At 44.3% G+C, this 24,800-nt stretch overlaps 1 protein-coding gene across 3 annotated transcripts in view; it reads right to left on the bottom strand.

Annotated features, from left to right (window-relative positions):
* The window catches only part of SLC2A9 (solute carrier family 2 member 9), a 293,866-nt gene that overhangs the window by 176,784 nt on the left and 92,282 nt on the right, over positions 1-24,800 (bottom strand). For all 3 annotated transcript variants that reach the window (XM_066573278.1, XM_066573277.1, XM_066573279.1), the window contains one exon: positions 19,347-19,492. In XM_066573278.1, the coding sequence (XP_066429375.1) occupies positions 19,347-19,492 (146 nt within the window). The remainder of the gene's footprint in view (positions 1-19,346; positions 19,493-24,800) is intronic.

Genomic DNA, 24,800 nt, shown 5'->3' with positions numbered 1-24,800 from the left:
CAGCACACTGCCTTCAGTATGCACCTGGGATCAGGCAGGAGAGGAGCGGCGCTCCCGCGAGGAGGAGGGGTAAGTATGTGGGGCAGGGGGCGGGCATTCTGACAGCTGGGAGAATCGCTGGGGGGGGGGGGGAGGCATTCTGACTGCTGGGAAAATCGCTGGGGGGGGGGGCATTCTGACTGCTGGGAAAATCGCTGGGGGGGGGGCATTCTGACTGCTGGGAAAATCGCTGGGGGGGGAGGGGGGGCATTGTGACTGCTGGGAAAATCGCTGGGGGGGGAGGGGGGGCATTGTGACTGCTGGGAAAATCGCTGGGGGGGGAGGGGGGGCATTGTGACTGCTGGGAACATCGCTGGGGGGGGAGGGGGGGCATTGTGACTGCTGGGAAAATCGCTGGGGGGGAGGGGGGCATTGTGACTGCTGGGAAAATCGCTGGGGGGGAGGGGGGGGCATTCTGTCTGCTGGGAAAATCGCTGGGGGGGAGGGGGGGGCATTCTGTCTGCTGGGAAAATCGCTGGGGGGGGAGCATTCTGACTGCTGGGAAAATCGCTGGGGGGGGAGCATTCTGACTGCTGGGAAAATCGCTGGGGGGGAGCATTCTGACTGCTGGGAAAATCGCTGGGGGGGGAGGGGGGGCATCCTGACTGGTGGGAAAATCGCTGGGGGGGGAGCATTCTGACTGCTGGGAAAATCGCTGGGGGGGGCATTCTGACTGCTGGGAAAATCGCGGGGGGGGGGGGAGGGGGGGCATTCTGACTGCTGGGAAAATCGCTGGGGGGGGGGGCATTCTGACTGCTGGGAAAATCGCTGGGGGGGAAGACTTTAGGACTGCTGGGGGAACTGTTGGGGGGTGAGGCATTAGTACTGCTGGGGGAACCACTGGGGGGAAGGCATTATGACTGCTGAGGGGACCGCTGAGGGGGGCGCATTATCATTTCTGGGGGAACCGCTTGAGGGGAGGGGGGCATTATTGCTGGCAGACAGCTGGGGGTGGCATTGTGACTGCTGGTGGACCACTGGGGGGGGGGGTAATATGACTGCTGTGGGAACCGCTGGGGGGGAAGCGGGCATTATTACTGCTGGGGGACCGCTGGGGTATGTCACTATTACCACTGGGGGTGGGGGTGGGGGGGGTGTCACTATTATCGCTAGGAGGGCCACTATTACCACTGGGGTATGTTTACATGCGGCAGAAACTGGCAGGGCTGTTTCAAAATAGACAGGGTGCAGATTTTGACTGCTTTTTGGATGCAGAAATGCTGCAGAATTTTCCACATCCAAAAAGCAGTCAGAATCTGCACCCTGTCTATTTTTAAGCAGCCCTGTCCTTTTTAGAATGACGGGGGTAAAATCATGTCGTGATAAGCCCCGCCCCCTGACATGTTGGCACTTTGCGATACATAAGTTGGTTTTGGGTTGCAGTTTGGGCACTCGGTCTCTGAAAGGTTCGCCATCACTGGCCTAGACCATAGAGCTTTGTGGATAGCAATTGAAGCACCTTTACAACGTGCTTGGATTCATGCTATGAAACCTTGAGGTGTAATATCTGTCATGATGGTGTGAACGTGTCCTGTCAAAAAGTGGGTTAACTGCAAGAAAATAATATGAGTGGTTACGTTTTTGCAGTGTTCAGCCCCCTTGCATTGAGCAAGCAGCATTTTCAGGGGTCCAATATAGGTAAGAGGAATATAAACTGAAAAAAAGGGGGAGGAGAGGAGAAAAAAACTTGGAAGTTTAGGGTAAAGATAAAGGGGGGGGGGATTCGTTTAGAGGCAGCTTTAGAGAGACGTGAAAGAGAAAAGGCAGGCTCGTCTCAAAGCAGAGATCAAGGCTAAGCCAACAAAGTTGGGTGTAATTTAAGAGAAAAATAACTGCGTTCTGGGAATGGAGCGCAAAAACCCAGAGATGGACTTTTCACTGGAGGAGCCTCACCTCAGATTGGAACCTAAAAACTTGCCAACACCAAGGTGATTGCACCTATAAGGTGAAATGTAATAATAATACTAATACAGACAAAGTCAGAGAAAACACTACAAAAACATGAATGCTCCCATGAGAAGAGCGATGAGGACTTTCTAATGAATGAGAAGGAACTGAGGGAAACTTTCCCCAGACCCCTTAAGGGGAAGGGAGTACCCTGGTATAATTAAAGACACTCATGAGGGAGATATATGGACATAGGTCCCAGGCAGGAGAAAGGATCAATCGAGCCCAGCGTGGTTTGTAGAACCCAACCCAGAATAGTTATTGCCTTACCCGGGAAAATCACTTAAAAGAAGGAACTCTCACATGATAGAAGGCAAGGCTGGTGAAATACAAAAGAAGTATCAACCTGCAGTAAAACTTGACAGTAGTAAGCACAATTTGACTATAATGGACGACTGCGGCAGGTGTGATAAGTTCTGCTCAACTTTTTGAGGCATCAAAGGGTCCATGTGTAGAGGTAAAGGTAAAGTAAAGGAGCGCCTGGGGTAACAAGCTTAAAAAGTAATGCACCCCAGTCAGTCATGAGGTGGTGGGGTAAACAATAGCTAACTGAGGATAGTCCTAAGGAGTGTACAACATAAAATGAAGTGAGTTTGTCATAGAATGTAGTGGGTGTCTGGGTCAGGTCTGAGTCGGTATAGAATATGAAACTAAACAGAGGTGAAATATATTTGAAGCATATTCTTTTCGGGGGCATCACAAATAAGAGGTATCAAACTAAGCTGATTGAGGGTTGGTTACAACCTTGTCCTATGAGCCCTGGGATCTGACTCTTCTTCTTCATCTTGGGTCTGCATGCAGGTTTGGTGGGAGATTGCCTGGAGGTCACATTTGTAAAGATGGCCAATCAGGTGCAGTAACACCTGAGAGCCTAAGGGCAACAGAAAAGGAGGGTAAATTCCTGAGGTAATGCAGCATTAGCAGTCAACCATCATGGCAAACTTGCAGGCAGAAGGGGAATCCCCAGGAGTATGCCCGGAGTTCTTACAGCAATAGCCATAGAGCACTGTGTTTTTGGAGTGCAAGTTGAAAAAGATCAGGCAGCAGTTGCAAAGCTTTCCCTCGGTGAAGCACCAGGTGTTGGTCATGTGCTTTGCGCATGATCTCCTTCTGGATTTTGTATCTATGAACTCAGTAGATGACCTTCTGCTGATGATATGGGTCAGTAGACCTGAGGCCAAGGAAATGGTGGGCCCAGCCAAAGTCCAAGTGGTTATCCTTATGGACTTCCAAGATATCATTGAATATGTGCCGCAAGGATTTTTATGTTATTCAGTCTACCTCTCCTTTTGGCCTCATCCAAAGAGTCAGCTAGGCATTGCAGCTGATAGGAATGGGCAGATAACATGGAGTCCTGAAAGTCGACTTGCAAGGCTACGGTAGTTAGGGAGTATTCTGCGGTGGAGATGCATTCCTCGACCTGCTGTATTTCAGAGTTGAGAGAAGTCAGTTTAGATTCATAAGATGCCTCAAGATGTGAGATGTAAGCTTCCATATCCTCATGAGTAGGCATAGATCTTATGTGATAGCTCTTGTCCCGGAGCTCAGCTAGGGACCCCTTAGGGTGTGGGACCGTGAGAGGGATAGAGGCAGCCACATGCAATGGAGGTGGTGATGCTCTCTCAGGGGCCAGAGGATATGAGGAGGCCTGCAATCTGGGTCTATCAGAGGCAGTGGGAATACATCTTAGATAATATGAATCACAGAAATGTAAGCCTTCCAATGTACAGTACAAAGCTGGACATTACAGCATAAGAAAGATGACCCAATAAAAGATTAAAAGGTTCTCAGAATAAACTGGCCACTAAAATGCTTGCTCAATTCATAAATTGGTACAATATATTCAATTATCAATACTGACAACTATAAATCCTCACTCACTCACTTGAGAAATGGGTTCTCTAAATATATCTCCAGAACTCCAGAAAGAGCCAGAAATTTTACTAGGTGCTATACTTTTAAATAATACTCAACACTCCCCATTTCTGTACTTCTATTAACTTTTGGATGCTGCAGCTGCCATATAAACTCCTAACACCAGGATCAGCACCAGAATGGTGTGTGGGTTGGCACCTAGGATTGAAGAGGAGTGTCGGGACGGGAAAAGTGGGTCTGGACTGTGTAGAAAGGAAGGATTTAGTCTTATGTGTGTATAGATGGAGGGAGGTCTAGTTTAGGGTCTGTAGAAAGTAGAGTTCTGTCTGAGGTCTTTATCAATGATGAGGTCTGGTCTACTGTATGTATAGATAGGGGTCTGGCCTGAGCTCAGGGAACTGGAGACTGGATAAAAGGGCCGGTTGCGGTGTGTATAAAGCCATGTTTACACAACGCGGATTTGCAGTAGATTTTAAGTCCAGACTCCTCAGACAGAAAATCCATGGCATTTACATTAGCAGTAAAGTAAATATAATTTTAAAAATAGAATGCGAATTTTGGGTCCACAGCATGTCACCTATAGCTGCAGATCTGCAGTGCCGATTCCACTTCTTCAAATGAGGAGGTAAGTTCTGCGTCAAAAAAAATTTTGACAAGGATTTTGCGCTATAGATTTGGTGCAGAACGTTTACTGCAGACACTGCACTGCAAATTCCACCCCACCTAAACATGGCGGAAGTCTGTATAGGGAAGGACGGGGATTTCTGGTCTGGGGTCTACATTTTTATTTTGGTCATCAGTCATGTGGTCTCTTCATTTTGGGGTGTGCTTAAAGGTATACTATTTGTCAATCAAATATCATAGGTTGGGAGGATGTCCTATGTAACTAAGTGGTTAGGTATAGCAGGCAAGAAAAAGCAGGTGGGTAGAGCATCATGAGAGGGATGGTTGACAAGAAGAGGAGAACAGATGTACAGTGCTATAGAAAAAAAAGAGGTGGGGATAGGTGCTGCCGGCCTAGTAATGCCGGTTGACCGAAAGTCGTGATAACAGCAGTTAGCATAAGTTAATGTGGTAGAAAAGGCTAGGACTCTGGTGCAACCTATGCATCATGAGGTTCAAAGAGTCGAAGTTCCAGTGACGTAGAATAGAAGCTATATTGAGAACCATCTTCAACCCTCTTTATCTATAGGTTGTGCCAGAATCCTAGCCTATTTCTACCACATCACCCTGTACAAATAAGTTGGGTATAAGGTATAAAATCTTTGTTCCTCTCTTCAGAATCTCCCGGATGCTCCTACTGCAAAGTTGGCAAGTACAAGTTACTCTACTAGTAGATAGAAGGGCCAGCGGCCTCTCACCAGTCTTTGTTGTGAGTGTATTCCCTGCCTGAAGCTGGATAGATCTCTCTGTATTAGCATTTTTTATGTGTTAAATTGTTTGATTTCATGTTTCTGCCATAACGCCCACTCAAGTCACTGAGGTGAAGTGAATGATGGCACAGTGTAATGAGATGCAGAAGATGGCAGATTCCAGTCTACAAAATTATTGTCACAATGGATAATTTAACCTTTCACATATTTTGACAAATCTCTCCCGCTGTATTCTCTGGAACTGACAAACACATAGCTAGATCTGTCATTTTCTACATTTCCCTATTACATCCCCATCAGCTTTATTCTTCATGTCAGTAAGAAACATGTCCAGAAACAGCTGCATTTTATGGCATGTTATACAGATGGGTCAATTTAACTCTTTGGCTTTCGTAGATTTGAACCCAAAAGAGTACAAGCTTTTAGCCCTACCACTTTAAGCCAATCATAATTTTTTAATATGCCATAGTTGATTGAAGATCATGTTAGCGCAGTCATCTCGCTTGAACCAGTTACCGAATCTCAAAACTAAAACATAACAAATAAATTAGCGCCTTTCACACAATGACAGCAACTTAGGTGGGTGGCTGAAAGAGTGAATTCTTTAACCCATTTAGGACCAGGCACTGGTATGTAAAATTACGGCAGGGATTGAAGCCTCCCTCTTCTGCAATCAATCAGAAGCAGGACGGGTTGTCAGCTGTAACAGCTGATAACCTGGAGGAGAAGGCTGGGGAGGGGGTTTAACCCTTTCTGCCTTCTCCTTCCCCAAGTACACAGCGCTCAATGGGTGTTGTGTACTAAAAAGTGACAGTGAAAGTGTAACTTCCACTACTGGGGATTCCCTTCTACAGCAGAGCTACAGGGTCCCAGCAGACCCTGACTAGCTCTGCCAGTGACTAATGTCACTACAAGGGTTGTTTTCCCCTGTAACTGGGCTCCTATGAATGCCCCAGCTACAGTGGAAAAATGTCAAATAAAACATCATGTGAATGTCCCCCAGAGGTCTTATATGACGTCATGGTAGACATAGATAGTAAAAAACATAATTACATAAATAAGTAAAACAAAATTACAGAATAAAACAACAATATATACATAAGAAAGAAAATGACCCAAAGCTAACACCAACCAAAACACTTATCATATGCGCCCTGTAATCCAAAACCATACATATTATATACCAAAACGTCCGAAACAAAATAACTTTATTTTTGCGTAAATATACTAATTCAAAAAAATAACTAGAAATGTTAAAAAAATCATTTTTTTCAGCTTTTAACCCCATATAACTAAAAAATAGAGATGAGCGAACGTACTCGGTAAGGCCGATTTCACTATCGAGCGCCGCGATTTTTCGAGTACTTCACTACTCGGGTGAAAAGTACTCGGGGGCGCTGTGGGGCGGGGCGTGGCGGAGTGGGGGGTAGCAGCGCGGAACAGGTGGGAGCTCTCTCTCTCTCCCTCTCCCCCCCCCCCCACTCCCCTCTGCAACCCCCGCTCACCCACAGCGCCCCCGAGTACTTTTCACCCGAGTAGTGAAGTACTCGAAAATCGCGGTGCTCGATTGTGAAATCGGCCTTACCGAGTACGTTCGCTCATCTCTACTAAAAAACTGAAAGAAAAAAGTAACTGAAAAAGATATTAAAAAAATAGTCCTATCTGTCACGGGGAAAAAACCGCAGCAAAAATAATTTTGGCAGTTAAAGGAAAAATAAATAGGGCAGTAAAACCGCTACATGGGTAAAATCTAGAGATGAGCGAACGTACTCGGTAAGGGCGATTTCGCAATAGAGCACCGCGATTTTCGAGTACTTCACTACTCGGGTGAAAAGTACTCGGGTGCGCCGGGAATGAGCGGGGGGTTGCAGCGGGGAGTGGGGGGGGGGGGGGAGAGGGAGAGAGAGAGGGCTCCCCCCTGTTCCCCGCTGCTACCCCCCACTCCCCTCTCCAACCCCCCGCCCCACAGCGCACCCGAGTACTTTTCACCCGAGTAGTGAAGTACTCGAAAATCGCGGTGCTTGATTGCGAAATCGCCCTTACTGAGTACGTTCACTCATCTCTAGTAAAATCCCTAAAAAGTGTCTGGTCCTTAAGGTACAAAACAGCCTGGTCCTTAAGGGGTTAAAAAAACACAGCAAAAAATATCATCCATGTACCAGCCATAGTAGAGGAACCTACTGCACTGACTTACCCATGAAAATCCACTTGGGACCCGTTCACAACTGTATTTTCTGGTTGTGTACTTTCCATTTATTCCATGAAAAGTACACATCCCCATAATTGCCTATGAGGCTACTCGGGCAGCAGGTTTATTGCATGGACCGCTGGTCTGTGTGAAAAAAACACTGCATGTCCTCTTCTTGTCCACTTTCATTGAGAAAGTATGCAGTATATGGGGTCTGTGAACATCACACAGCGCATGGATGGAGCCCGGGTGGTGGTGTGTCCATTCTTCACTAGCGCAACTCATATAGACATCTTAATGCGGTATTAGGCCCTCTCAGTTGAGCATATTTGTACTCCCTATTTGGTTCATGTTTGACAGACCGTAGTATGGAGCTAATGTAAAGCGATGTTTCCTATTCATATGGCCATATTTTTAAAATGCAGCATGCCCATGGGATGAAGGGATGAAGACTTTTGTCCATTTTTGCTTCCATATTTGCATTTATTGGTGTTATTTTTTCATTGGGCGAATACGGGTCTATATTCACGCAGTAGGAAATAAAACCGATTACAAATACCGATCAAACATTGATAAAATATTGATGACGTATGGTTGTGATGTCACCTGGAACATGTCTGTATTACGGATCCGCATTACAACCGTATGTCATCAGTATTTTGTCTGCATATTTTATTTTCTACGGGACAAATAATGATCCATATTTGCCTTTATAGAAAATAATAGCAATGCGGAGGCAAAAACGTAAAAAGAAATAGATCACGCTACATTTAAAAAAGGCCACTAAAAATACGTCCATAAGAATAAATACATAGATTTACATTAGCTCCAGTAAAACATGGATCAAAAACGGAGCTAAAATACTCTTGTCTAGACTTTGGCCGGTTTCACATGAACATATTTGCGAAGAGTTTAAAAAAAAACAAAAAACATTGCGTGCACCATATGTAGTGAATAGAACTCATTGATTACGATGGCATAAGACTATTTTGCGCGTGAAAAAAAATAGACACCACGCTACGTCCCTGTGTATTTGTGCAGGAAAAGAGCACATATTAAAGTAGTTATATTAATTGACAATTTCAATGAATGGGAGTATAGTTGCAGGTTTTCTTTTGTGGGCGCAAAAAGTACAGTAAAACACGTATATCTGTGTGCAAATATGCAAAACTGATTGCGCAATACAAAGCACAAATACGCTTACTTCCATGTGACACTGGCCTTAGAGTGAATATTGATAATGTAGACTACGCACAATCCTACTAGACATACCTCCCACTTAGGCCTCATTTACACAAGTGATGTGATTTTTCACTGGCCGTATCACGGACGAAAATCGCATCAGTGAAGAATAGCCACAATCGAGTCCTGAGATTAATTAGCGTTTTCTCATCCATTCACACAGGCATATCGGGGGGAAAATACGCTGGAGCGCAGAATTTCATTGGTTGGCAGAAATATTCAGAAGGACTGCTAATGCTTAAATAGAGCCAGCTGTCTTCTTTTCCTGGACTTGGACGCAGCTATACTCCCTCTCCCTCCCTTGTTTTCAGCTCCTATAGGAGTCTATGGAAGCATTGAGCGTTTGACCTATTTTTTTCCGCAGCATGAAAAAACGGCAACCGAAATCAATTGGCGATTTGACAATTTGATGATGCGATTTTTTTCACGCACCCTAAAATCATGCATGTGATTAAATGCATTGGAATCCAGTGCTTTCCATGGTCACAATTTTTGGACGATGTTTTGTTGCAGGCAAAATGGCCGCGTAAAAATGCTTGTGTGAAAAAGCCCTTAGGGTGCATTACAGAAACACGTGCAAAATCACTCTGAGTTGGCACTTGTAAATATGCGATTTTTCTATTGCATTTTATGAGAAAAAAAGCATTACTTCTCTGCCCTTTCACGCACGTAAAAGCACCACTGCGAGTGAAAAGTCCCACATAGTGCACCATTTAAAATAATGGTTCTTTTTCCCATGCAATTTCTGTGTATTTCACAGAATATAGCCTTAGGGCTCTTTCCCACGAGCGGATATACAGATATATATGCCTCCCCCTCCCTTCCCTTTCCCTGTTCCCATAGGAGTCTATAGGACCCACCGGCATATATTGACCAAAACATAGTTCCAGAACTATCTTTTGGCTGAACGTATTTGTTCTTTTTTTCATGCTGCCGGTGTATCTATGCGCTGTATGTTCACCCGTGTGAATACATTGCGAACCAATGCTTCATATGGGTAGCGTATATACGTACGGGCGTGAAAACGTGCCGTATATGCGCTTGTGGGAATAAAGCCTTAGTGGGAACATTAAGGAATCTGAACGTTCCCTTAGGAAATCATTGGTTTTTAAGCGCATGATTTTTGCGCCCCTATCTACCCGTGTGAAATGAGCCCTTAGTCTCTGTACATCACAGTGGATTTTAAACAAAGTCATTAATATGATAATCAGTTATCTTTTTAGTTTATTTACTTTTGAATCCGTGAAAGTGAATGAATTATGGAAAAAATGCTTGTAATTCCTAAATGGTTGTAATTCCTAAAAATTCAACATTTTTGTTAAATCCCTTGAATTAAAGTAAAAAGTCTACATTTCAGCCATGTATTTGCCACTCTTCTCCTTATACAGTGAAGTGGCATGCAGTCACTGAGGTATGCAGCTGATGGTCGCACTAAGCTTTGCCCCCTCTGGCCAGAGATACAGCCAGGCTGACGGGAGAGATGTCAGAGGGGCTCAGAGAGGCCCCTCTCCCCTGCCAGTGCAGTAAAAGGGTGAGGAAGGTGTTAACAGAGGCACTATGACGTGCCAGCAGGAAGCCCTACCTGTGCTGCATCCCAAGAGTGAGACAGCATGGAGGGAGAACCCAACAGCTGCCCCTGAGGCTCTTAAAGTGGCAGAAGTGGTTGTCCAGGGGCTGCCTGAGAGATACCACCAAGATGCTAAGAGGCCAGAAGGCCTGATGACCTGGGGGACGAACTAACAATGCCAAATTGGAGTCAAGAAGGATTTTTTCTCCTTAAATGGGGAAAATTGGCAAAAATGTAATCGATTTTCTTTTTGCCTTCCTCTGGATCAACACTGGGAGTTAATACACTGAACTGTAAGGACTTTTTTCGGCCTTATATACAATGTTATGCATAATATATTTTAGGATGTGATGTGATGTGTAAATTACAGATGTAATGTCACAGCAAGGCATGGGAAAATGTGGAGCAGCATGAAATATATGGAGGCCGATGCAAGGCGGGAGTGAAGCCATAAGTTATTAATGTGAGAGAGAAACCTCGATGTTAATGGCAGCAATGATGCTGTGAATTCTTGTATGAAAAGATGCAGCTCCTAAGGGGCGAACGAGGCCGGGTCAGACGATGAGAAAGTAAAGCTTAATAATGGATGATGCTGCATGTAAGTGTGACTAGTGTTGGGTATGAGGTGAGGGCCCGGGAAAACATGTGCCTTACTGCTGCCAAGGAGACATTACAGAAGATGTACAGCATTCTGTACAGATGGTCAATGTACTCTGGCACCTACGGTGCATTGAGGATGAGATGATAGTGTAATGCCGCAGACTTCTGGAAATATAGCATACAGTACTGCAATGAAGATGATTAGTTATAACAGAGTTCGAAGTGCCTTGTCTATCTGAGATCGAAATATATTGTTAAAGGGGTTTTCCAGGGAGAATACTATCGATAACCTATCCTGAGGGTAGGTCATTAATAGTTGATCGGCTGCGGTCCGTTGCTGGAGACCCCAACTGATCAGCTGATTGTGTGCCATTGACAGTGCTGCAATTACACAGAGGTCAGAGTGGAAGTCTCCGCGCCGACCTTTGTGTAGTGGTCGGCGCTTGAAATTGCAGGCACGGCTCGTGTTGATTTCAGTGAGAGCCACGTTTGCAGTCACAAGCACAGGTCACTACACGGAGGTCAAAGCAGATACTTCTGCTGCTTTTGCTCTGACCTCTGTGTAATTGCAACACTGGCAGCAGGCGCACAATCAGCTGATCGATCGGGGTCCCGAGCAACAGACTCCATCCGATCAACTATGATCTATCCTGAGTGATTGAGCTTTCAACCCATTTAAGTACATTAAACCCTCCTAGGGAGTGAAACCATGTTTATTTAGTTGATGTTTAGTAAAGTTATTTTTGTAAAATAGTGCTGCCTCTGCCTCTATCCGTCATCACTGCGCCATCACATAACTTGGGGCTATCCTCTACGTCTAGAGGGAACATGGTTTCTACACCAACATAGAAGGGGGTTCTTTACTGTAAAAGCAGTGAGACTATGGAACAGACACATACCACCCGCCTGTTACATATTATTGGCTTTAGTACAAATACGGTATGGTAATGCTCATAGAAAAAATGCTGAAATTGTTTCCTTGTCCGAAAACTTCTGGACCCAAGTGTAGAATCATCTGTGCAGAGTGTAGTGGAGTCTCAAAAAGCTTTGTCTAAGTGAATGCTCAACTGAGGGGAGATGCTCCAGCAGGCAGTGTACTCCAAGTATCTGTGTTCAAACGCCGTTAACCACAAGTACAATATATGAAATCACAGATCAAGCAAGATGGCAGCCAGTGAGGGTCAAAAAGCAAAATTGGCCCTATGAGTTTCGAAAAACTTCAGTACCTTCCGTAGGGTATCGTCTGTTTTAGCAAAATTAGCCTCCCTTTCAAGCTTTCCAGGGTTGGAAGTGCTTAATTGAGCTTATTATTGCACACAATATTAAACATTCTCGCTGCTAATGTAGTCCATAGAACATTATCAGCTGTACAGCATAAAACATATGTGAATATTACAGTCCATTAAAGAGCTCAAAATTATACAGAAAACATTTAATTCAATATGAAAGGACACATAATTCATAATTTGGTTTTGCAAAAAAACATGTTCACCCGGGTCGTAGGCTCTTTAATGGACTGTAATATTCAGCATATGTTTTGTGCTGTACAACTGATTGTTCCGAGGACTACATTACCCATGAGAACAAAGAACAATGGCTTTCAATTTAATATAACAAGTTCAATTAAGCACAAAACATAAAAGGATTATTTGCTAAAACAGAATATCCTGAAGAAGGAAGTCAATGTCTTCTGAAATGTGTAAGGCCCAAATCTCCTTTTTATTCCCTGTTATCTGACTTGTCTGTAATATCACATTCTTGGACTTATGGAGTTGTAGAACGGGCAATACACTAGAAGCCAAAGCTTTTTGGGACTCACTGACTTGTGCAGAAAAGTTGATTCTATATATACCTGCACCAATCAGGACTAACCATCACACTTGCTGGTCCACATTTGTCTCAGCCTCACAATTATGCTGCCTTGAGATAACATTGATTGATTTTACCCTGTCTTGCAAACCACACCTCCGATGCAAGCTCCTACCACCTCTTCTGCCTTTAACTCAAAAACATTTTTCAAATCTGCTCTTTTCTCTGCCTCAAGTCAGCAAAAATGCAAAGGGATGCCCTCATCATCTCCCGTTTAGACTACTACAACATCCTTCTCTGTGGCCTCCCGCCTAACACTCTTGCACCCCTCCAACCCACCATGAACTCTACTGCCCGGTTCATCTACATCTCCGCTTATTCCACGTCTGCCAATCACTTTACTGGCTGCCCACTTCAGTTCAAAATATTACCAATGACATACATGAGCTTAAACAGATATGCTTGCTGCGGCGGAACGTATTAGCGCATGAACCAGTGTTTTGTTTTTTTTTTAACTATTCAAACTCCGCACTATTGCACGTTAGTTTGGGGGGAAAAAGCTGGAAGATAGGTCTTGCCCTATCTTTCTTGCACGTAGAAAAACTAAGTGCAAGATAAATAGGGCAAGTCCTTTTCTCGTGTGTAGTATTAACACATGAGAATCCCACTAGTGAACCCAATGGTTTTGTAGCCATGATTTTCACAGCCGCAAACCGGGACAAAATCAGGGTCGTTTGAAGGAGCCTTACAGGCACATTTCTGCATCTGTAATAGGGACATCTGTACCAGCCTGACCATTGGGTTTATTGACCCGAACTTTCAACATGCCTATGATGCCCATGATGGTGACAGTTTGGGTCAGTAAACCTCACGTTGCATCGGGACAGGATATATATCCATATGACAGATGCAGAAATGCAACTGTAAAATATTCGTGTGAAACTGGCCTTAGACTGTAAAAACACAACCCAAACTGGGAACGCCCAGTTGTCCATTTATTCATAGATTTCTAGGAGGAATAACAGAGGAATGACAGACCCCATGTAGAATTATAAGAACAGATGTTCCAGAAATGTTGTTTCTTAATAAGTGCAGTTTTTCACTAAAACAGACATATCATGTGAGCTGACAGACCTTCTTTAGTGGACCATGTTGATATTGAAGTTGGTAATTAGTCTCAAATGATAGTCAGTGAGGTAAAATTATCATTTTAATATCAACAGCATATAGCAATAATAAAAGAATCGCTCACTTCTGAGCATGATGAAAACATCAATTAATAAGTAAGCAACTGCACTAATGCATTAAGTAATAGCAGAAATCAGCAATTAGCTCCGATCAATCTAGGCCTTGTTTGGCAAAGTAGAGACTGATATCTGATTGATGGCTATGTGCTTTGGACATTGCTTGTTTTACTAACCCTTAATGGCTGGACAAATATTACAGAACCTACAGCTCATTTGCTCCATCATCCTGCATTTACTATTCAGAAACTAAGATCAGCATGCTGACTATATTTTCAGTCCGAAATATTGTTTGTCAGTAGCAGCAAATACATCACTTGTCCGTGTTCTAGTAGATGTAAGTGAAGACTGCCTGAAGGTAGTAGTCAAAGTTGCACTGCCTACGAGTATAATTGTACTTAAAGGGGTTGTCCGGCCAGAAACATCATAGCTCATTACTTCTGTTTGCCCATTTCCATGCACTTTGTAATATACATTGTGCATGGAAAATGAAGCAAACAGAAGTTTTGGACTTACCTTTAGGGGTGCCCCCCCCTGTGTTGACCCTCGGTCGTCCCAGGTTACGACAAGAAATCTTCTGCATTTCTTGTCGGGCCGGCAGCAGCTCTCGTCGGCACTGGAACGCTCCTCTTCCCTTCCGCGCATGCGCAGTCCTTCTTTCTTCTGCCGGGACCGCGCTCTTTACCTCATCATCGCAGGGGACGCGCGCCGCCGGTCGGCGCATGCGCAGTACACTCACTTCCTGGTTTCATATACCAGAGCGGAGTGAGTGACTGCCTGCCGCTGCTGCTTGGACAAGAGCCAAGAAGACACCGTCGGGACTTTAAAAGTATGTGAAAGGGGAGAAGGGGAGTAGGGGAGAAGGGGAGAAATGTTGGAGAGATGGATGGATGTGTGCACGGGGGGGGGGCAGTGATGTGTGTGTGGTGTGCACGGACCGGCTGTCAGAAGTCCCGGGGGAAGGGGGGGGGGGTGGAGTGGGAGAGATCGATGGATGGATGGATGTGTGCAGGGGAAGGGGGGGGGGGGTGCAGTGATGTGTATGTGCATTGACCCGGCTGACAGAAGTGTGGGGGGGGGGTCATTGTGAGAGGGGCACTATGAGGGCATGTGTGTGTGGGGAAATGTTTTACTTTACTTTAGCAGGGGGCGGGGCCTGGGCGGGGAGAGACTGTAGAGCAGTTCAATAGAGGTGGGCGTGTCGTGGGCGGGGCTAGGACGTGAGCTGAGGGAAATCCTGCCTTTTCATGTCTTACTACCATCGGGAGCGCGCACACAGAAGAGGGGGGGGCGCAGGGCATGTGAGAAGGCAGCACAGAGGCGCCATCTTTGAAAACTGCAGAGAAGATCAGTCTAAGGTAATAAACTGACATTGCAGCTGATCTGCCGGCCGGTTTGAGCCCCTGTATGCTGTCTGTTACTATCCTTACTGAAAAGGAAGCAGCAGCATTATAAAAATTTTTACCCTGTGTGGCCGGACAACTCCTTTAAAGTAAGACTTTTTGCCATTTGGCACACGTTTGCAGTGGTGCCGTGAACGCTTAAACTGCACCGCTATGGAGTGGAACTGGGTTGTCTTCATTGACCACTCCAGATTAGGTTTGGGCACTGATGACAACCGTGTTTGTGTCTGGAGACTTAGGGGGGAATGTCTCAATATTGTCTTTTCAATGGAGTGTGCTGGGCTTGGGGGCCATCGCATATGACAGTCAGTCACTCCTAGTAGTGGACAATGACTGCTCAGCAATATGTTCAGGACATCCTGCAGCCACATGTGTTCCTCTCATGGCGGCTTCCAAGAGGCATTTACCAGCAGGATAATGCTCGGCTGCACACAGCAAGGGTATCACAGAAATATCTCCACAACATTGTCCCACTTCCATGACCTACCTGGTCACCAGATAGAAAATGTATGGGACCATCTAGGATGCCTACTTTGAGTTTGCACGATCTAGAGCAAGGGTGTCAAACTCAAATACACAGTGGGCCAAAATTTAAAAAGTGGACAAAGTCGCGTGCCAACCTTGATATTTATTGAAAAAATTTGTACAATTGAGGAACTTTTTACTTCTCATTAGATAGAAAGATGAACCTTTTCATATGGAAACAAACGTAAGTTTTGTTTCACCATTGAATCTGGAACAGGCTAACAATAATTATTTCCTTCAATGAAAATTCAACCATTCAAATCCATGCCTTGGAGTAGCAAAGAAAAGTGCATAAGGAAAACATTCAAAGAAGCTTAGTTTGCTACACTCTGATCTACTCTGATGCACACAGAGCCCTGATCTCAACATTATCCAGTGTGTCTGGGATTACATGAAGAGACAGAAGGATTTGAGCAAGTCTACATCCACAGAAGATCTGTGGTTAGTTCTCCAAGGTGTTTGGAATAACTTCCCTGGCGAGTATATTAAAAGACTGTGGACAAGTGTTCCTAGAAGAAATGATTCTGTTTTGAAGGCAAAGGGCGTCACACCAAATATTGATCTGATTTGCATTTCTCTTCTGTTCATTCACTTTGCATTTTGTTAACTGACAAACTATTACCACTTCTATTTTTGAGAGTATTCTTATTTTGCAGCATTTTTTCCACACCTGCCAAAAACTTTTGCACAATACTGTATGTGTCTATGGTAAAACGAAAAAAAAATAATAATTGTTTTAACCCTTTCCAATCCACTGCCTGACGTGTAAAGACATTATGATTTAAGGCTGTACAGCTCTGATGTTGGAAGACGTCCGTCTGGGTTCTCTTACTGTATATTGCCAGCCTCTCTGCTGTCAGAGCCTATCCAACGTGTCACCTTATGCAGTCCTGGCTTTAGCCAGCAGAGAGCGCCGTTGTATAACAGCAGAAAAAGAGTGAGCCCCATAAGAAAACCAGGATACAAATGGGATTGGAAAGGGTTAAAGACTTGGTAAAAAGCCACACATTGATTTGAAGGAATGCTGCCATCCAATAGATGGCGCTGCAGAGGTATTGTTTCATATTCCTTATTTGCAGGTCTGAAGGAGACATAACACACAGGCCTGTCAGCTCCTAGCACTTATGTAGAGATTATAAAACTGTCACTTCCTTGCCTGTGGACTGATTAAGTAATTACCTATCTGCTCATTTTGTCTGGCATTGTTTTAAGCACAAATCATTCTCCAATTTCTGTGCCTTTTTAATTTTGTATTTATGTATGTCCCATCCAAATCAATTTCATTTTGCCTGAGGAAGGATCCTGAGAGGTCCGAAAGCTCGCCATAACATCATGTATTTTTGTTAGCCATTAAAAGGTATATCTTCAGGATTACTTAGTTTTTCTTGCTGAGAGTAATCACATTTTGTCTATGATAACACACTACAAAGAAGCTTTGTGTAGTCTGATCATGCAGTCACATAGTAGTTCTTTCCATTTGTTCCACATTTTTACATTCAACATATAAGAAGAAACTATTTTCAAGTTGCTTCATTTTTAATTTTACATACACTGAAGCTATAAAAAATTTTGCTGTGAAAGTGCACAAGAAGGAGAACCACAAGAAGCCCATCCAGCAAGACGCAGATCATGTTTAGTCATAAAACGAGGGGCTGCTGATAAGTCTTTGGCTTTGTGTTCTTTTTTTGTTTCTATGGTAACGAATGTTACATCACATGAAAGCCTTATGTGTCTAATATATGTTTTCAAAATTTAGTGTTTGAAGCTTATAGCAACAGTGATCTAAGCACACAGGAAAACAACATGGCGGAGTCTAAGGCGATATTCACAGCAAATGAGAGCAGAGGAGTGATAAAATTCGTTTCTGCAAGGACAGTCCGCAAAGGATATTCATGGTGATATGTCGCAGACATTGGGGGATCAATGCCCTTCATATTCTACAGTTAAAGGGGTTGTCCCGCGGCAGCAAGTGGGTCTATACACTTCTGTATGGCCATATTAATGCACTTTGTAATGTACATTGTGCATTAATTATGAGCCATACAGAAGTTATAAAAAGTTTTTTACTTACCTGCTCCGTTGCTGGCGTCCTCGTCTCCATGGTGCCGACTAATTTTCGCCCTCCGATGGCCAAATTAGCCGCGCTTGCGCAGTCCGGGTCTTCTGCTTTCTTCTATGGAGCCTTTCGTGCAGGATGCCGGCTCCGTGTAGCTCCGCCCCGTCACGTGCCGATTCCAGCCAATCAGGAGGCTGGAATCGGCAATGGACCGCACAGAAGAGCTGCGGTCCACGGAAGAAGAGGATTCCGGCGGCCATCTTCACAGGTAAGTATAGAAGTCACCGGAGCGCGGGGATTAAGGTAAGCGCTACGGTAAGCTTTCTGTACGTCCCTGCATCGGGGTTGTCTCGCGCCGAACGGGGGGGGGGGGGGGGGTTGAAAAAAAAAAACCCGTTTCGGCGCGGGACAACCCCTTTAAGAACTGGGTTGCCAAATTTAAAAAGGGGCCACTTCAGCACCAATGATGAGGAACGTCCTGGACGACAGAGAGAGGTTGTTGCTCCGGAGATCGTCAATGCTGCGCACAACCTCATACTGGAGAATCGGCGAATTTCAGCTAAAGGAATAGCAGACATCATGGTGATTTCTCGTGAACGTGTTTGTGTCATTGTCCATGAACATTTGAACATGAAGAAGCTATCTGCAAGGTGGGTCCCCAAATGTTTGACAACAGATCAGAAAAGCATGCGAGTGAAAACTTTCCGGTCCATTTGTCAGCATTTCCGAACTGAGAAGAACTTTTTGGATCAACTGGTCACTATGGATGAGACCTGGATTTATTTGTATGACCCTGAAACCAAGGAGCAGTCAAAAGAGTAGAGGCACAGTGGTTCTCCTCACCCAAAGAAGTTCAGGGTGCAAAAATCAGCCACTAAGGTGATGGCGTCTGTGTTCTGGGATAAGGCGGGAGTGCTGCTAGTGGACTACCTTCAAAATGCTTCCACCATCAATGCAAGGTATTACATTGAACTTTTTAACCAATTGAAGGCAGCCCTGAAGGCCAAAAGGCACGGCAAGCTGTCCAAAGGAATCTTGTTCCTGCAAGACAACGCCTCCCCTCACACTGCACAAGTGACCACGGCAAAACTGGTGGAGCTTCCAGCTGGTTGACCACCCACCTTATTCACCAGACCTAGCTCCCTCCGACTATCATCTGTTTCCAAACCTGAAGAAACACCTCAAGGGTACCAAATTTCACACCATTTCTGATGCCATGGCTGCTACGGATGACTGGTTTGAAGCACAACCAAAATCCTTCTTTTTGCAAGGCTTACAGAACTTGGAATACTGATGTAAGAAGTGTGTCAACATCAGTGGAGAGTATGTGGAATAAATCTAAAGTTTCATCTTCCTATCTTGTTTCTTTCTGGGTAAAGCCAAAGACTTATCAACAGCCCCTCGTAAGAATGTGCCATAGTGAAATGGCTATTAGGTCATTTTAGATTATATAAAGAATAAATATATACATATCTTACCAGTCCAAATATTTCTGGCAAACCTAAGACTTGACCGGTAAATACTCCCACACAGATCAATATTGCAGTGATCTGACCTAGAGACCCGCGGATCCTCTTTGGTGATATCTCATTAAGATACATTGGTAGGGTGCTGAGCGCTATACCTGAAATAACAAAAAGATTTCCTCATCAAAGATCTGTTCTATGTTATTATGTAATGATTGATGGATATATTTATTAGATTAATAGCAAATATCTACTTATCTCTCACATTTAGTATTTTGTTGTGATTTTGTGAAAATGAAGGCAAAAAAACTTGATTTGACTAAAAAGTGTAAATAGACCCTTAAAGCCCTTTTGCACACAATGATTTTGTTCAAAATTTGTTCAAGTGACCAAAAGTGAGCCATAATCATTACATGTAAACGCAGGCATTGTACACTATTCGTTCACTTGTTGTTTACTGCAGTTTTTTTTAGCCAGTATAAAAACAGCCATCAGGCCAGTCAAAAGACAATCCATTTGAATGAAATTCGTTCAGTGTTTTGAGAGGCTTGCCAACTAAAGGGGAATAAACAATGTACTCATTGTGTTTGGCTTGCATATAAAATGAGTACATTGTTTACTCATGTTGAGAGAAGACAATAGAATCCTGCTGGCCAGATAATCTCTTGCATAAACACATGGCTACCTGAGCAAACAACTCCTACTGAGTTTACTTTAGCTAATGAGAAAATGGAGCTGATGAAAAGCCATTATCTGTATGTGTAATTTTATGCAAAAATGTTACCTGTTCATTCTGTCATGTGTCCCTATTAGCGATAATTGTTGCATGTAAAAGGGCCTTTAGTGTTTTGTAACTGTCACAAGACCTGTGCCACATACAGACAGACAAGGATAAATATTTATTTCGTCACTGGAAGTAAACAAATGAGGTTCCCTTTCAAAGACTACAAGCATAGATGTTGAGTAATGTGAGGAATAGACACATAAAGTACTGTATATTACAAAATGATGAAATACAATCAATACATGTTGGGGTCAATGTTATTGGTACCCTCGATTTATTTAGTATTAAAAAGCTGATATCTTAAGAAATAAGCGGAAATGTACTAATTTTGTATCACTAAAATATTTTAATAGCATGTCCAAATACATTCAACAAAACCGTTTACCTGTCACCATAGATGCCATCATTCCTAAAAGAAATAAATGGCTGGTGATCCGGGGATTATTCCGATTGGCAGATTGGAATCCGAAAGGAATTTTTTTCCCTTAAATTGGGAAAATTGGCTTCTACCTCATTGTTTTCTTTTTTCTACCCTCCTCTGGATCAACATTAATAATAGGTAATAGGCTGAACTGGATGGACATGTGTCTTTTTTCGGCCTTACATACTATGTTACTATGTAAAGAATAAGCATAGTATATGACATGGACAGGATTAAATGTACCCTTACCTAATTTTGGGTTGCAGAACCTTTAACACAGTTACTGTCTGCAAACATTTTTATAGCCACCTGTGAGCTTCTTACATTTATGTGCTGGCGGTTTCTTTATAGGTTTCATTCCATTGTCTATAAAGATAACATTGGTATGCATAGACAGAGTTCTAATTTGGAGTGATCTGTCCATAGAACATTTTCCCAGAAGGATTGTGATTTGTCTATGCAACTTTTGCTAAAGTTCAGTTTATATTTAAGCCTGTCTTTAACCCCTTCCTGCCCAACGACACACATATATATGGGTGGGAAGTGGTTCCCGATAAATAATGTACATCTACATCATATGGATGATGCAGGCTCATAAACTGAGACCAAGCCGTCTACAGTGGGAACCACAGGCGGCCTCCTGTTGCAGCAGAAGGGATCTGTGGGTACATGAAACACTGCTGTTAACCCCTCATATTTCGCAATTAATGTTGATTGCAGCATGTACAAGATTAACAGATGGAGGGCACATCCTCCACGACATTATTGGCCCGCTGCCATGGAATTACAGAAGAAAAATGGGCTTCATAGAAACCGGACACTAGTCTATGGGTCCAGGTCTGCTAAGGCTTTTCATAGGCAAGAATAGTGACAAAACACTGTAGTAATTAGTATCTGAGTGATCTCGACATTACCAGTTCAAGTCCTCTACAGAGACATAGAAAAATTAATAAATAGTCTGAAAATAGTTTTAAATAAATAGTAAAAAAGAAACCTTCTTTACAAAATTTTCCCCCTTTTTTTTTTAAATGGGTAAAATTAAAATCTAAAGTCCATGCTTGGTATTGGTGCATCCATAATGGCACATATAATAAATTGAACAGGCTGAACTAGATGGACATTGTCTTCATACTATGTTACTTTTATCCTGCACAGCAAATGCTATTAACCCCTTATTGACCAGCCCATAGTCTTTTTACGTCCTGCTCAAGTGGGCTTTATTCTCTGAGGACGTAAAAACATGCGTCCTGCAGAGGATAAAGCCCCGTGGGCTCTGGACGTGACACCTCCATGCTGTTGGTGCCCGCAGGTAGCCGACAGCATGGAGCTGTCATCCTGGGCTGCGGGGACTCCCCCTCCCCCCCCCCCCCCCCCCCGGGGACTCCCCCCCTCCCCGGCATTGCGATCGCAATAAAGTGTAAAAAAAAGTTTAAAAAGTTAAAGATTCAGCTACCCTGATGGATTAGATCCATCAGGGCAGCTGAAAGTACTTATTGGGCTTCCCCGATGTCTGCCGCGGAGAATGGGTCCTCCGGGACCTGGCGTGGCTTTTCTGCGCATGCGCGCCAGACGAATTATGTCACACGCATGCGCAGAAGAATGGGAGCCCCGGGGAGTTTAAAATCTCCTGGTTCCCGGTTCCAGCGGATAGCGGTGATCGCGAAAAAGTTTTTAAAATGTAAACATAAAGTTAATTTCACCTCCCCTCATGGATCAGATCCATGAGGGGAGGTGAAAATACTCACCCCCAGTCCTCAGCGGTGTCCCGGTCATCCGGGACCTGAGTCCCCTTCTGCGCATGCGCGCCTGATGATTGACATCGGGCGCGTGCACAGAGAGGCTCAGGACCCAGGAAATTTAAAATCCCTCTGCTCTAGGCTGCCATGTGTAGCCAAGAGCAGAGGGATGTCCCTGCAAAGATGATCACTGTTATCCAATGGATAGCAGTGATCATTTAAAGTAAAAAAAAAAGTGTAAAAAAGCTTTAAAAAAAAGTTTAAAAAGTAAAAAAAAAAAAAGTTTAAAACACTTACATTTCATCTCCTCATCTCCGTGAGCGAGGATGAAATTACGTAACTAAGGCCCCCGGATTTATCCGCGGACATTACCACAGCTTCTGCGCACGCGGCCGTCACCAAAGCGGCAGACGCATGCGCAAAAGCTGTGGATTGCCAGGATAACTTAAAATCTCCCTGCTCCTGGCTACAAAACTTAGCCAAGAGCCTGGAGATGTCACGGGGGCCGCAGTGAGCGGTTCCTGATCACGTGTTCGCCGTTATCCAATGGATAATGGCGATCACGTAAAAGTTTTTTAAAAAGTTAGTTTCATCTCCCCTCACCGATGCGATCGGTAAGATGAGATGAAACTTTACCGGAAGCCTCTGTATTTGCACCCCGACGCAATCCTCCTCCGTGAACTTACCCGGATTCTGCGCATGCGACTGCCGGCAAAACACCAGACACATGCGCAGGAGTCGGGGAGCCCAGGAAACTTAAAATCTCCTTGCTCCCAGCGAACAATGGTCGCCGAGAGCCTGGAGCATTGACGGGTGGCCTCGTTGAGCGGTCCCCGGTCACGTAATAAAAAAGTAGCGATCTAACATAGGTTGCTCTCACATGACCGGATAGGAATTACGGATTCCGCATGCGTCTGATCCGCGGTAAAACGCAGATCAATCGCATTGGATTGCACAATTCCGCTCACATTAGTGGGCTGGAATTGCGTAATCCACTCGCAGAAAAGAGAACGCAGCAGGTTCTATTTTACCGCGGATAGCGGTACGGGCTGCGGGTACCCGCGTCATCGCTAAGCGACGGTGCAGGAAATACAAACAAAAAAAAGGTGTACTGCGAATGACCGCCTGTGTGAGTAGGCAGTTATGCGCAGTACATTACGCGTCCGTACGCAGGCTCACGGCCGGCTCACAGCTGGGATCCGCTGCGGGCCTCCGCAAGCGGATTCCACCTACATCCGTGTGAGCCCGGCGTTATTCAGACCGCTACCTGTGATACGGATTTTACAAGAAGCCCCGGGAACGCTTGCTTTCATGCAGTTCCAGGAGCAGCTTGTTGAGCGTCTTCTGTGTGAGACCGCCGCACCTCAGCAAGCTTACAAAGACTCACGGAACGCCACTTTTTACACCCCATCCCTGCCGCTGAGGTCACGAAATACCCCCCAAAAAGCATGAGAGGAGGGGGGATACCCGGTTTTCTTGCCCTATGTGCCTAACCCAACCAGCCTCCGTAATTACCCGTCTTCGGACATAAAACGCAGTTTATATTATTACCTTTATCTAATATTTAGGGAATGCCAAAAAATGCAGATGGCGGGGTTGGGGGGGTGGGGGTGGGGTATTTTTAGGAAGTCAATTTTTTTTCCGTATAAGTGGGCAATGGGGCCTTGAATTTATTCAGTTGTACCCTGAAATCCAGCGGGCATTCCCTCCATTATGGGCCTAGCCATGTGTCCTGTAAGTAGTTTAGGGCCATAATGGGTATGTTTCTGAACACGGGACAAACGTGGGTATCCATTTTGGGGTGAACGTCTTCATTCCTATGTACACTGTACAAAAAAAACTGTTTTTAAATTGACAAAATTGCCAAAAAAATGAAAATCGTAATTTTTTCCATCTGCTTTGCTTAGATTCATTCAAATACTGTGGGGTCAAAATATGCAGTACACCCCTAGATGAATCTGTTAAGGGGTCTAGTTTTCAAAATGGGGTCGTTTGTGGGGGTTCTCTATCGTTTTGGCCGCTCAATGGCTCTATAAGTGGGCAATGGGGCCTGGAATTTATTCCGTTGTACCCTGAAATCCAACGGGTGTTCCTTCCATTATAGGCCTAGCCATGTTTCCTTTAAGTAGATTAGGGCCACAATGGGTATGTTTATGAACACGGGACAAACGGGGTATCCATTTTGGGGTGAACGTCTTCATTTCTATGTACACTGTACAAAAAAACCTGTTTTTAAATTGACACAATTGCCAAAAAAATGAAAATCATAATTTTTTCCCTCTGCTTGGCTTAGATTCATTCAAAAACTGTGAAGTCAAAAAAGTCATCGTACCCCTAGATAAATTCGTTAAGGGATCTACTTTTCAAAATGGGGTCACTTGTGGGGGTTCTCCATCGTTTTGGTCACTCAATAGCTCTACAAGTGGGCAATGGGGACTAAATCTCCTTCAAGCAAAATTTCTGTTCCGAAAGCCACCGGTTGCTCCTTTCATTTTGGGCCCCATTGTGCATCCCGACATAAGATT

This window comes from Eleutherodactylus coqui, chromosome 7 (genome assembly GCF_035609145.1).
Source record: "Eleutherodactylus coqui strain aEleCoq1 chromosome 7, aEleCoq1.hap1, whole genome shotgun sequence".
NCBI lineage: Eukaryota > Metazoa > Chordata > Amphibia > Anura > Eleutherodactylidae > Eleutherodactylus > Eleutherodactylus coqui.
This window is presented reverse-complemented; position numbering and strand designations above follow the sequence as displayed.